The sequence below is a fragment of the Engystomops pustulosus genome, chromosome 4 (assembly GCF_040894005.1).
Source record: "Engystomops pustulosus chromosome 4, aEngPut4.maternal, whole genome shotgun sequence".
NCBI lineage: Eukaryota > Metazoa > Chordata > Amphibia > Anura > Leptodactylidae > Engystomops > Engystomops pustulosus.
The window spans coordinates 85,951,859-85,965,928 of record NC_092414.1 but is presented as its reverse complement, the minus strand read 5'-3'; the positions used below and the strand labels follow the sequence as shown (position 1 = coordinate 85,965,928).

Genomic DNA, 14,070 nt, shown 5'->3' with positions numbered 1-14,070 from the left:
GAAATGATTTTTAGCCTGACTCGCCAGTCTTATACTTCACCACATTAATTATCCAGCATCGGCAAAGACAATCTGGCGCAGCAGAGAACTGTCTAGTTCTACTCTTTACTGGAGTAATGATTTTAGAATTTTTTAAAGAAAGAAGGGCTTTAAAAATTATACAAATCAACGCCCAGAGCCCCTGAGGCTTGTTTGCATAATTTTAAACCTTTTTAAATAATAAAAAAAAACAGGGAATAGGAATCTAAAAGAAGAGCAGATCCTTCCAGATTGGGCACACACATGTATGTAAGCATGCTTGGGTTATAATCTTGGTGGTAGATGTCCTTCAGTACATCTCTCTTAAAGAGGACCTGTTACTCCCAGTGAGACCTGTTGGGGGTCTTTTTGGGGGTGACAGGTCTTCTTTAATGAGCAGTGTGTGATATTTTGCTCATAAAGCTGCATTGCAGCAACCTCAAGCTCTGAGTGGGATCCTATTCATGTTCATTATTTTAGAGGGTGCAGGGTTTAGGTCCCTTAGACAAGTAGTGTTACTCTTTTGAGAAATGAATAATTATTTGATAGCGATACTATTCTGAACAATAGACTGTGAATTGGCCTTTATACTGTATTGAATATAATTCTTATCCTATGTGAGTCAGTCTCCCTTTCCCAGCATGCATTGTGCCTGTATAGTCCTGAGTGTCTCGCTAGTGGGCCGCGCCTGTTTATGGCCGCTCTTCTTTGTATGAGTAACAAATGGACTTTAGATCTTGCTGGATTCTTGCAGGGAAATGCCTTTCATGGCTTGATTTGCTGACTTGTTACTGATCTCTGCCCCAGCCTATAGTTTAACCAGGCATTGTACAGTCTTCCTATTGCACAAGACAGGCACTTCCTAAGGCTACACTTACAGCATTGAAATCCAAGTCCATGTTTCAGGAAAGATAAACATTGGGTTCAGTTAGTAAATTCATGTCAGATACTAGTATTGGGTGAGTCAGTAAGTAAGAAATGCAGCCTTGTTGTCTAGAATGGGTGGGGTGTTTCTCTAGATCAGTGATGGCTAACCTATGGCACTGGTGCCAGAGGTGGCACTCAGAGCCCTTTTAGTGGGCACCCAGGCCATCACCAGAGATGACTCCAGGTATCTTCCTGCAGTCCCAAACAGCCCAGGACTTGCTGTGCACAGAGCTATTTTAAAGTGACAGCTGTACCTGGGACTATTTTCTGCTTTATTGGTGCCCTCAGGGGCTGGTATCAATGAAAACTGTGACAGAGAATGGAGTATAAATCACAAATTAAATTTCTGTGTTGGCACTTTGCGATAAATAAGCAGATCTTTGTTGTAGTTTGGGCACTCGGTCTCTAAAAGGTTCACCATCACTGCTCTAGATCATTAGCCACATATGACCTGCGATTCTCAGTGCTAACATACAAGGGTGGCTACACTCCATTATCCATTTCCTCCATATTTTATACACATAGGAATCTTCTAATGGAATCAGTGTTTTGTTTGTCTGCTCACCAGAGGCCAAATGAAACAAAGGGGTGGAGTTTCGCCTCACACCGATGCACGAGGCGCTGGCATGTTATAAATCCCCCCCCCCATTGTCTTTGTCTATTCTTTTACTGCACATGGCCATATTAGATGAAAAGGATAGGATATATGAAAAGTGTCTGAGCACAAAACTGTTCTAGTTGCTCATGGCAACCAATCAGAGCTTAGCTTTCATTTTCCCTGCAGCAGTTTTTCAATGAAAGCTGAGCTCTGATTGATTGCCATGAGCAACTAGAACAGTTTTGTGCTCAGACACTTCTGATTAATCTCCTGCATTGTTTTTTATGGGCTCCTACACACAGCCAGACAGGCCCTATTCCTGACAGTGTTTGTGGCTTTGGCTCCTCCTTCCCCAGATAAGTATTTTTGGCCATTGACATTTTTAGTAATACAAATGAATAACTCCTAGTGTTAATATTATTATGCAAGAAAATCATCACAATCCATGTTTTATGCACTTAACCAGTTATAGGCAGTCCCTGGGTTACGTACAATACAGGTTCCATAGGTTTGTTCTTAAGTTGAATTTGTATGCAAGTCAAAACTGTATATCTTCTAATTGCAGATCCAGGCAAAAACATTTTTTTGCCCCAGTTTCAAAATGTTTTACTGTAATGGGACTAAGGATTATCAATAAAGCTTCATTACATAAACATTACAGCTGATCATTGCAGTCTGGGACTATAGTAAAGCATCCAGAGAGCTAAACAAGAGGTCACAGTGGGGGGGGGGGGGGGCAAAGGGGTTCGTCTGTAACTAGGGGTCGCCTGTAAATCGGGTGTCCATAAGTAGTGGACCGTCTGCATAGTAAATTTACATAATTTAATAAAGGGTACAACATTTTTTTTTCCTGTGACTGCTTGGAAATTTCAACCTACAGAGCCGATTATGGCTGATGCCCCAGATCAGGCCCCCTCCCTCAGACCAGACTATGGCTGATTCATTGGACCCTCCCCTCCTTCACAGACAAGACTGTGGCTGATGCCCCAGACCTAACCCCCTTCAAGTCAGTCTATGGCTGAAAAGCCCTTGAACCACCCTCCCCAGACCACTGCCTGTAAAAGCGGCAGACTATTGTACAGGAGTAGCCGCCTCGTGTAACCTCAGAAGCGGCTACTCCACGCCCCAGTAGCCGCATAAGTAAATTTGAATAAATATCTAATAAAAGTTATTAAAAAAGTGCAGGGACGTGAGGATTAGCCCTTAAAAGGGCTATCCTCACGTCCCATTGATCCACCTACCACCCAATCTACCTTTATAGGTAGATTTGTGGTGGTAGGTGCCCTTTAAGGAAAAGTTATACAATTTTCCAACGTACTTATTGTTTCCATTTCTGTGTTTCGTAGTTCTCTGCTTTCTCTCCTGCTATAGAAAGCTTTTATGTTTACTTCCAGTGGATAGAAATCTGTCCATGGTCATGTGATGTCACACAGGTTCACATCTCATTATATCACACATCTCTGATTACTCTCTGTGATATAACAAGCCGTGCACCTGTGAGACGTCACATGACCATGTACTTTATAGGCTCAGTTTTCACTATTTGCAAATGTGATGCTGAAATGTAAAACTATTTTGATACCCAGTTATTCAGAAACATTCTTGTTTAAATGCTGGAAATAAATCCTTTAATCCTGAAAAGAAATCCTTTAATTATCCCACAGGCTTCTAGATGTGGCTAGAGCTTGTCTTAGCCTCTAGATTTGTCTTGCTTTTGGATTTCCAGATAAGAAATGTTACAATTTCATTCACCGAGAATATTTATTAAACTTTGGTCTTCTAGGAAAAATGGATTAGTGATAATCCATTGAGCATGCTTCCTCTGCTATGCATGCTTCATTTCTTCTTTCACAGAGTTGCATCATGTAACATAGAATAGAAATGATGTACACAAGTAATATTTATGTAGAATAGGAATTTGCACTTTTTATTTTTACATTGTTCTGTGTGGAGGGGTCTCTAGTCCTCAATTCAATCTGAAAAAAGCACCAAAAAATTAAATTTTTGCCTCTCCTGCCTTACAAAAAGCAATTTATAAAGTTACAAAAAAAAGTGTCTTCTAAAAGATGGTACTGAAAAAAAGTAAAACTTGTCCAGCAAATAATAAGCCCTCATCCAGCTCCATCTAAAAAATATGCCTGTTTGAAGATGGTAGAAGTACAATTTGTGAACAGCTAATAAAACATAACTTTCAATAGACATCTATAAAAAGAGGTAAAAAATACTGCAAATCCGGCCAGGAAAAGTAGAACAAATCCACTGACTGCTCACAACGGTGCTATAAGGTGAATCTTAATACTTTTGCCTGATTCCAGTGAGATCCATCTCTAGCTAAGTATAAATGTTTTTTGTTTTTTTATAGTGTCAATGGAGGCACTTGCTTAAAGGAAATCTACCATTTGTTTTCATTCATTGTGAACCAACCCTACCTTGAAAATACTGTAGCAACACTGATGCAGAAACATATCTTGTTGTGAACACAAATTGAATGACTTGTACACAGCAGTTGGGGGATCCCCCACAGATCACGAAAACAAGGGGCCCGATGGGGCCCATGTACCTCCGTCGGACACCTCGTTGCTCCGTCAGACTAATGGAGCAGAGGGTTGTGCATGAACGGTCTGCTCCATTAATCTTAATGGAGCTGACAGAAATTGCCGAGCGCTGGGCTCACCGATCTCCGTAATCTCCATAGAGATTAATGGAACAGAACGGTCATGCATGGCCGTCTGCTCCATTAGTCTGACTAAGCGACAAAGGGTTCCGACAGATGTATGTGAGACCCCATCGAACCCTTCATTTCCATTACGTCCCCCATGACGGCACCTGGAGGTTGCACCTTGACCTTTGGTAGGGACAGGAAGTTGCGAAAGATATAAGGCCCCTCCTCTGCCGCTGTTCCCCAGTGTATTCCTGTCCCTACCAAGGGTCAGGGTTGCGAGACCTCGTCTCTCCCCTTGGGGGGGGGGGGGGGAGGAATGAAATTAGAAACCCCCCCAGGACGGGCCGCGAGCGGGGGCTGTACCTCCCTTCCTGGCTGGACGTCTTGCGGGACGCGTCCTGGCTCCCCTCCTCCTGCGGCCTGGAGCTGAAGCCGAGGGGAGCATGGGTCTCCGGACCCTGGATGAGGTGCCCCCCGGCTTCCGGGCGCTACCTCCCACAGCTACTGCCTCCTGTACGCCGGTGCGTACTGCGCGACGGCCGTGTATCGCCGGCCGATTCGCGCATGCGCAGTGCGCCCGACTTCCGGGTTGGGTCACGTGACTCTTAAAGAAGCCATCTGATTGGCTTAGAAGGTGGCGGGAAGTTTAAAAGTGCTTCCTGCTTTGTGTCAGCCTCTATACCACCAACGAGTTCACTACTGAAGCTGTGGAAAATATCCTTTACTATGGCGGACGACCTTGGTTCTTCCCCCATTGTCCCGGGTACCGTGAGTACAACCAAAAAACTTTACTTAAAAGGGATAAAAATTTGGTGTGCATTATTGTTTAGATTCTAATATAGTCTGTCTCCTTGTCCTAGGACGACTCTTCTAGACCTAAGGACAAGGAGAAGAAAGACAAGGACCCCAAAAAAGGGAAATGTGTTACTAAATCAAAAAGATGTCTTTCCTGTAACATAAGATTATCAGATTTGTATCCAAAATCACTATGCTCTGAATGCCTAGCCAGGGCCCTACAACAGGAAAAGGAATCAATGTTAAATGAGCTTAAAGCGGCCATGCGGGAGGAATTCCAATCCTCTCTTATGATGTTTACCAATTTAAACCGACCGATACCGGGACTGGGCCCTGAGCCAAATCCCGAACCTGAACTGGTCCAGGATCCGGATTTATATCAAGAGCCAGCTCCTAAAAAACTTAGATCCCAGGACACTGATTCGGACTATGATAAATACTCTGCGGCTCCTACCTATTCTTGGAAGGACTCGCTTGATGATGTCTCCTCGGTGTCCGAGGATAAAGGAACCTCAAAATACCTTTTTTCTAATGAGGAACTGGATAACCTCCTTAAAGCTGTACGTAATACGCTTAACGTAGAAGAGGTGGTAGAGCCAAAATCCATCCAAGACGAATTGTTTGGAGGGTTAAAATCCAAAAGGAAAAGGGTTTTCCCCATAAATCAGACCCTAAAAGATATTGTCCAGGAGGAATGGAAGAATCCTGAGGGGCGGGCAAACATCACTAAAGAGTTCAGGAACAGGTTACTCTTTGACCCCAAAGAGACAGAAACCTGGGACAGCCCCCCCAAGGTAGACATCCAAGTGTCTAAGGTGGTGAAAAAAACGGACCTGCCATTTGAGGACTCTTCCCAACTAAGAGACCCCATGGACAGAAAGGCTGATGCCCTACTCCGTAGAGTTTGGGAATCTTCCATGCTCGGCCTCAAGTCTAACATAGCTGCTACCTCGGTAGCAAGAACTCTGTTCTTTTGGTTAGGAGAATTGGAAGACCACCTTAAAACAGATGCGGACAAGGATCTCCTTCTACAAACAATACCGCTGCTGCGTTCAGCGACAGGCTTTCTTGCTGATGCTTCAGCTGAAAACATCAGACTGTCAGCAAAAGAAGGGGCTCTATCTAATTCAGTCCGTAGGGCTATTTGGCTTAGACAGTGGGGAGGGGATGTAAAATCCAAGACAAAGCTCTGCAACATCCCATTCACAGGAGACTTCATGTTCGGCGCTGAACTGGATACTCTTCTGGAAAAAGCCTCTGATAAAAAGAAAGGTTTTCCGGAAATTAAGAAACCCCAGAAAAACTATTCCTTTCGGAATCCCAAGGATTCTAAAGACTCCAGAGGCAGAGGAAAACAGGGCCGCTGGTCCTTCAACAAAGGTGGAAGAGGCCGAGGATATCTATTCTCCAACCTTCCACATCAATCAAAAAAACAGTGACTACCAGGTAGGGGGGCGTCTTCTTTTCTTTTTCCACAGATGGGAAACGATCACATCAAACAAGTGGATCCTGAGTATCATCAAATCAGGTTACCAGATAGAATTCAGCTCCCCTCCACAACAAAAATTTCTTGTCTCCAACCTAACATCTCGGAGAATGACAATACAGCTATGGAAGAATCTTCAAGAATTGTTAACAATGAAGGTAATTGTTACAGTTCCCAAAGAAGAAGAAAAGAAGGGCTTCTACTCCCCCTTATTTCTTGTGAAAAAGCCAAATGGGACCCTTCGACTTATTATAAACCTCAGGCGGCTAAACAAGAACATAAAATACAAATATTTCAAGATGGAATCAGTAAGGACAGCCACCCCACTAATTCCTCCAGGCGCACAAATGTGCACTATCGACCTAAAGGACGCCTACTATCATGTCCCCATACACAAGAATCATCAGAAATTCCTAAGATTCGCAGTGGAATCACCTCAAGGGAAGGTCTGCCACTTCCAATTCAGAGCCCTGCCCTTCGGAATTTCATCAGCCCCCAGGACCTTCACAAAGGTCATGGCAGAAGTGACGGCATTTTTGAGGAAAGAAGGAATCTCAATTATTCCATATCTGGACGACCTCCTCATAGTGGCAGACTCGACCCCGACTCTTCTCAATCACAGAGATCGGACGATACGAACCCTGCAGAATCTGGGCTGGATTATAAATTTCCAAAAGTCCCATCTAGACCCCCAGAGGGAGACAAGATTTTTAGGAGTAATGTTAGATTCCAGACGCCAAACTTCTTTTCTTCCACAAGACAAGAGAGAATCCCTTACCTCCTTCATAGACAAATTCCAGAGGAAAAAATCATGCAGCGTCCGTTCAGCCATGAGACTGCTAGGTCACTTAACAGCTTGCATAAACTGTGTATCATGGAGCCAGTTCCATGTAAGAACACTACAGGCGTGGACACTAAAAATTTGGGACAAGAACCTGGATCATTTAGACTTCAAGAAGGTCATTCCCCTGGAAGTCAAAAATTCTCTAAACTGGTGGAAATACCAACAGCATCTAGAAAAGGGAATACCATGGAATCCAACTCCAGTCCTGATCATCCAAACAGACGCCAGTTCCTCAGGATGGGGAGCTGTTCTTCCAGACCGTTACCTTCAGGGGTCATGGTCCCCTTGGATGAGAAGACAATCCTCAAACCTAAGGGAATTATCGGCAGTATGGGAAACACTAAAAAGGCTTCCCAGAACCCAGGTAAAGAATATCAGGATCCTCTCAGACAATGTGACCACTGTGGCCTATCTACGTCGTCAAGGGGGCACAAGATCCTCGGACCTGATGGAGGTCACCAAGAAGATCTTCTCCTGGGCAGAAAATCACCTAGATTCCTTAACAGCGGTATTCCTAAAAGGGTCAGAGAATCAGTCAGCGGACTTCTTGAGCAGAGAAAAGATGGACCCACACGAATGGTCCCTGAACAGGGAAGTTTTTCTTTCTCTAACCCAGAAATGGGGCTCTCCATTGGTAGATCTGTTTGCCTCAAAAAAGAATACTCAAACAGAGGTATTTTTTTCCATCTCACCCAAGGACAACCCTATGGGACTGGATGCCCTAAGCCAATCATGGGGGACAAATCTAGCATATGCTTTTCCTCCATTTCCCCTAATCTCCAGAACCTTACAAAAAATTCTATCGAGTCGGACAACAGTGATCCTAGTAGCACCATTCTGGCCGAAGAAACCTTGGTTCCCACTTCTCTTGAAACTAGCAATCTCAGGACCCATCTTCCTTCCCTACAGAAGGGACCTGCTACACCAGGGCCCTCTTCTTTACCCAGACCCGAAGTTTCTGAACCTAGCGGCCTGGCTCCTGAAAGGGAATTGCTCCTAGCTAAGGGAATTTCTCACCAGGTCATACAGACCCTAATAGCAAGCAGGAAACCAATCACCAACAAAATATACTACAAGATCTGGAAAAAGTATATATCCTGGTGCGGGGACCTTTCCCCGATTCCGGGCAAACCGGATATCATTAAAATTCTGGATTTTTTACAGGATGGGTTTTCTAAAGGATTAAGACCTAACACCCTTAAGGTCCAAATTTCGGCCTTAAGCGCCTGTTTTGACTTCCCATTAGCAGAGCACAAGTGGGTGAAGATGTTCATGAAAGCAGTCTTAAGACTGCGACCTACAATCCGATCAGAGATACCAAAATGGAACTTATCACTAGTCCTAGACTCCCTTATGAAGCCTCCGTTCGAACCACTCTCGGAATGCAGCCTGAAAGACCTATCTCTCAAAACCTCCTTCCTTGTGGCCATAACATCCGCCAGGAGAATTGGAGAACTGCAGGCCCTATCCTCCAAGGAACCCTTCCTGATCATCTCGGAAGACAAGATAGTACTAAAATTAGATACGTCTTTCCTCCCAAAAGTAGTCTCAGACTTCCATAGAAGTCAGGAAATCGTTTTACCATCTTTCTGTAACAACCCAAAGAATGAGAAGGAAGCACTCTGGCATACCCTTGATGTCAGAAGAGCTGTCATAATCTATCTAGACAGAACCAAATCTTTCAGAAAGTGCAGAAACCTCTTTATTCAGTTTGGGGGAAAAAATAAAGGAGAGAAATCATCAAGTTCCACCATTGCTAGGTGGATAAAACAAACCATCTCTAAATCCTACCAGCTACAAGATGTGAGTCTCTCAAAAAACATAACAGCCCACTCTACCAGAGCTATGGCTACTTCCTGGGCAGAGAAACGGGGAGCATCCATCTCCCAGATCTGCAAGGCAGCTACGTGGTCAAGTACATCGACATTCCCAAAACATTACCGCCTGGATCTACCTTCTAGCCATGATTTGAGTTTTGGACGGAAAGTTCTCCAGGCTGTGGTCCCTCCCTAATCTATTTATCTGGTAAGTCTCCAGGTGCCGTCATGGGGGACGTAATGGAAAAAGTGAATTAGTCTCACCGGTAATTCTGTTTCCATAAGTCCACCATGACGGCTATATTTACCCTGCCCTGTGTTATTAATGATGTCTGGCTAATATCTTCTAGCTCTCTACTGGAACCCCGGTGGTTATTTGGAAGACACTGGGGAACAGCGGCAGAGGAGGGGCCTTATATCTTTCGCAACTTCCTGTCCCTACCAAAGGTCAAGGTGCAACCTCCAGGTGCCGTCATGGTGGACTTATGGAAACAGAATTACCGGTGAGACTAATTCACTTTTTTCGTAATCTGTGGCAGTCTCCTCACTGAGACCCCCACTGATCAGCAAGTTAGGTGCTATCCCGTGGATAGGGCCTAACTTTCGTTAGTTGGAAAACCACTTTAAACAAGATATGTTTCTGCATCAATGTAGCTACATCATTCTCAAGGTATGTTTGGTTCATAATGCATACAAGCAAATGGTAGATCTCCTTTAAGAGAGATTTGGCATACTAAAAAGACTCTTGCCGTGCACCCCTAAAGGAATTTCTGTTCACAAGTGAGGGATTGCTTTATTCAGGAGAAATTGTGCAAAAAATTAGTAAAAATTTAAATTTGGACTAAAGTATTAGTATTAGTTGAAGCGAAAAATGTAATCTATGAGTTTTACTTGCCAATGTTTATATAATCCGTAAAAGTCAGTGAGTTTAAAATAAACTCCATACTTCTTGATAATTTCCTTGAGGGGTTTAGTTTTCATGAGCTTCCACTTTTCTGGTCTCAGTCTCTGCAAATGGCACATAATGTCAAAATCTACTTCAGCAAAATCTGGCCTCAAAAAGCCATTTGTCCATACAATAGTTAACATCCACTGTTGTAGGTTGTTGTCAAATTTGGTAGAAAAGGCTCAACAAAAAGTTTCCTTCTCAACTTTTCCCCTAGTGGATGTTTACATTTTTGGGAAAATTGAACATATTATTGACAGATTTTGAAAATTAAAAATGTTACCTCCGTTTTGTTTTACTTACTGTGAAGCTCTGGTGGTTTTCAAAGTCTCTAAAAGCCGTTTTTTTAAAGTTTGTGGGGTGACATTTTGAAATTGGTTACATTACTATATGGGTTTCTAATATAAGGCCATTCAGAATTAAATGGGTCCATAAAATAATTGATCATGAAATTTCCTTGTTATCCTTTGGTCGTCAAAATAAAAGCACATTAAAAATACATAATGCCAAAATGAACGTGAGATTCTTATCCAAGCAGACACATTCTCCATTTTAGGCCGGGGGCTCTTTTCATCGTAGTGAAATATGTCTCAGCTTTCCCACATTATAGCGGTGCCCAGCTGTAATCCTGGTAAAGCTCTGCTGTATTTCGGGAAGTATCATTTCACTATGATCCTCTGCGCTATGCATCGTCTGTGACATCCAGCCAGCGCACCTTTGTGTTTAACAGACCAAGCAGGGTTGTGGGGTACAGGCCATAACTCATGGATGTTCCTTTTTCTTTGAAATTGCTAAGTATTTCTCTTTCTTTCTTTTAGACTCCAGGGAGAGTTGGAGCTCAGAATTCTGAATCTGAATCTTCTGCAACTCCTGGAAACACTGTTAACAATGAAAGTACATCAGAGGTAAAGTTATTTTCTTTGCTCATAGATCTTCTGGTTAAACAGCTCTACGAGACTGTCTCAATTGTCATCCGTAACTTCCAGACTTATTTGATTTTAGTTTTTGTTTTCATTTTATCTGCTCAGTTTAATAATTAATTTATACATCTTATCCCCCTATTATTAAAGGGATTGTCCACTTTCAGCAAATAATCATTGTTGTGTACCATTCTGCTCCATTCATCTCTATGGAGCTGAATAAACAGAGTGTTCAACGCTAGAAGAGGTTGGCTGTAACTTTAGTTGTAGATTTGGGAACTCCAGCAAATCTACAAAGCATTGAACTCCGGTCTGTGATCTCTGTTCATCATGGGCATGGCATAATTTTAACCTCTTAATATTTTTACGATTTATTGGAAGATTTTGGGAACGCAATAAGTTTTACAAAAGTTTGAGTGTGGAGTTTTATGTATTCATTCTGCAGGGATTCATCTGTCCTGTATGCATGAACATGTATATCACTGCCCCTGAGCTCGCTGAGCATTACCAGAGCGAGCATGAGGAATCTGGAACAAGGGGACAACAAGCATCCAGTGGTTTTCCCGATGCAACCGTGGGTCTCTATATTTCATCATTCATATAGCCCAGCTATCTTGCTTTTGGTGTGTTTAGTTCCTCTGTTCTTCAAATCAAAGCACCTTAGAAACCCTAAGCTTTGGCCCATAAAACAGGTGAAAGCCTTTGCCTTTTCTCCAGATCTGCATGTAATAGTTTGTATATATTACGCTTAATGTTTTGTTGGTGGGTTGTTTATGGCCTCTTTTGCTCTTCTGAATATTCTGGCAGAATCTTCATTTTGGTGGTTCAATGCAATGTGTAATAACTCATCTCTCAATAGACATTGGATTAATTTGAAATATTTGAAATATTTTATGTCTATTATTCTGACACTTTCTCCTTTTTATCGCATGTCTATATTTAAAGCATTAAACTTGGGATGCATTGTTGGAAGTTAAAATAGTGAGTTTGCTTGCCCATCATTTCTGTGGATTTCAATACAATTGATAAACTGCAAAACACCTTGCAGAAAAGTTAATCTGAGATAAAGGGGTATTCCAATCTGGGCATTAAATTTTAGTTTAATTAATCTGCTCTACATACTTTTATAGTGTGCTGGGGGAGTGTCGGCCGACCCCCTTATGAATAAATCCGACTGCAGCTCCCTAGATTTGAGGATCCGACCTCTTATTTTGTAAGAGGTCGGATCTGTTTAAACAGCTTTTCTGACCATAGATTTAAAAAAAAAAATTGCTGGAGAGAAAGGGGCTAGGGAGAGGGTTATGGGGGGGCCCATTTGGTGGGGGGCTATTTTGGGGTGACAGGTCCTTTTTAAGTGTTATTAAAATAATTACCTGTTTGAAGATAAGATCCCATAAATGTAGCCATTATGTTCCTTAGAAATGAGATGTCCTTGGATACGACCATCCCTGCACTTTGGCAACGGTGACCACACATGCGCTATTGAGTCCTGCCTGGCCAACTGGATTCAGTGTTCATTACTGGATTGTGTTATGTGTCTGGCAGTCTTTTCAGTGACGATCTCTGAGGGGATTTATCAGAAGTGTCTGATCTGTAGAACTGTTTTATTTGCCCATGGAAACCAATCAGAGCTCAAGTTTCATTTTCCCACAGCTGTTCATACAATTACAGCTGATCTCTAATTGGTTTCCATGGGAAACTGGAAGAGTTTCTGATAAATACCAGAGCCAGACATTTCTGATAAATACCCCCCTATCTCTGTATCCCTATCCATCTTACCTCACACATAAGTGTCTTATACTCATTGCCTATAGTAACCAATCAAAGCTAAGAGCTCATATTAATGACCTGTGGCAGAAAAGCAACCAATCACGTATCTGCTCCTAACAGCCCCAGCAGCAGCAGACAATGGCTCCTGTATATGGTGGTTAATAAGTGGTTTTGGAAAGCACAGAAAATTTTGGGTCAAAACCTGGTCTATGAAGTTCCCTGAGTCACAGAGCAACTGTGCAAAATTGGGTGATTGTTAACACGACGGACATTCATACACACACGCACCCGTGACCACTCCATAAAGCTTTACCTCCGCCAGTGCAGTAACTAGAAGCTGCAACCTCATTGTCATCCCAAATCCCTCATGTGATCTCTCAATGTGAGCTGAGCAGTCTGGGAAAATAGTGTTGAGTGCCACAAGAAAGCAACACAAATCCGTAGTTTAACCCTCCAGGAAGGTGTTTTCTGTACTTTAACTTTCTATGAAAGTTGCATGTATAAACCCGTAGTAGATTTTTTTTTTTTCTTGTTTGTCTTCCTGGCTGGGATCCATGGAATATTACTAAGTCGGTTTTAGGCATCAACACCACAGTTTGGTTTCCAAGATTCTCATGCAGTATCATAGCAATAATTTGTTTTACATCCGAAGATTCTGTGAATAATTGATTTTTACAACCAATTGAAAGCATCATCTTTGATATTTAGTCATGTCTCTGAGTGGGTCATGCTCCTTGCTTGTTCAGAGACACATTTATCACAACAGGGGACCTTTTTTGGCTTGGTTAGGGGAAGAATTTAGAGCAATATATAATGTAACCATTATTAATTACATTTGATGAACCTATTAGCGGTATTTAATTTTCAATGCAGAGTACTGGGAAGAGGAAAAAGGTGTGTCCGTATCCCCCCAAAAAATCCATATGGTCTCAGAAACTTACTGAAAGTAGGCGGCCACTATATGTGTATGTGTTTAGAGAGATTCACCTAAAAGGTAAGGCTTTTCGGCCCCAGCCTTTCATATTTGCTACAATTGTAATCCAGAGACATTGGCATGTAGAGTGGCCATGGCTTTTGGTAGCTCCTCTGGCTACAGAGAAAAGTATCATCAGATCCAGGATGGGCTGTGTCCGGGGGCTGCACTGCTCGGGGCCTCGGGCTCACACACAGAACAGATCAGCTGCACCTCCAAAATAACTCCACAGTGGCAGGACAGAGCAGAACTGCTGCTGCGGCTCCTGAGTCCCGCCAGTCACAGTGAAAAGTCAGTGCCTGTTTAGACACATG

The 14,070-nt window shown here is 42.7% G+C and overlaps 1 protein-coding gene across 3 annotated transcripts in view; it reads left to right on the top strand.

Annotated features, from left to right (window-relative positions):
* The window catches only part of EEA1 (early endosome antigen 1), an 80,005-nt gene that overhangs the window by 5,030 nt on the left and 60,905 nt on the right, over positions 1-14,070 (top strand). The window contains exons 2-3 of one of the 3 annotated variants that reach the window (XM_072146557.1): positions 10,912-10,998; positions 11,459-11,587. In XM_072146557.1, the coding sequence (XP_072002658.1) occupies positions 10,912-10,998; positions 11,459-11,587 (216 nt within the window). Of the gene's footprint in view, positions 1-10,911; positions 10,999-11,458; positions 11,706-14,070 lie in introns of those variants that run through there. The other 2 variants (XM_072146558.1, XM_072146559.1) reach the window with 2 other exon arrangements.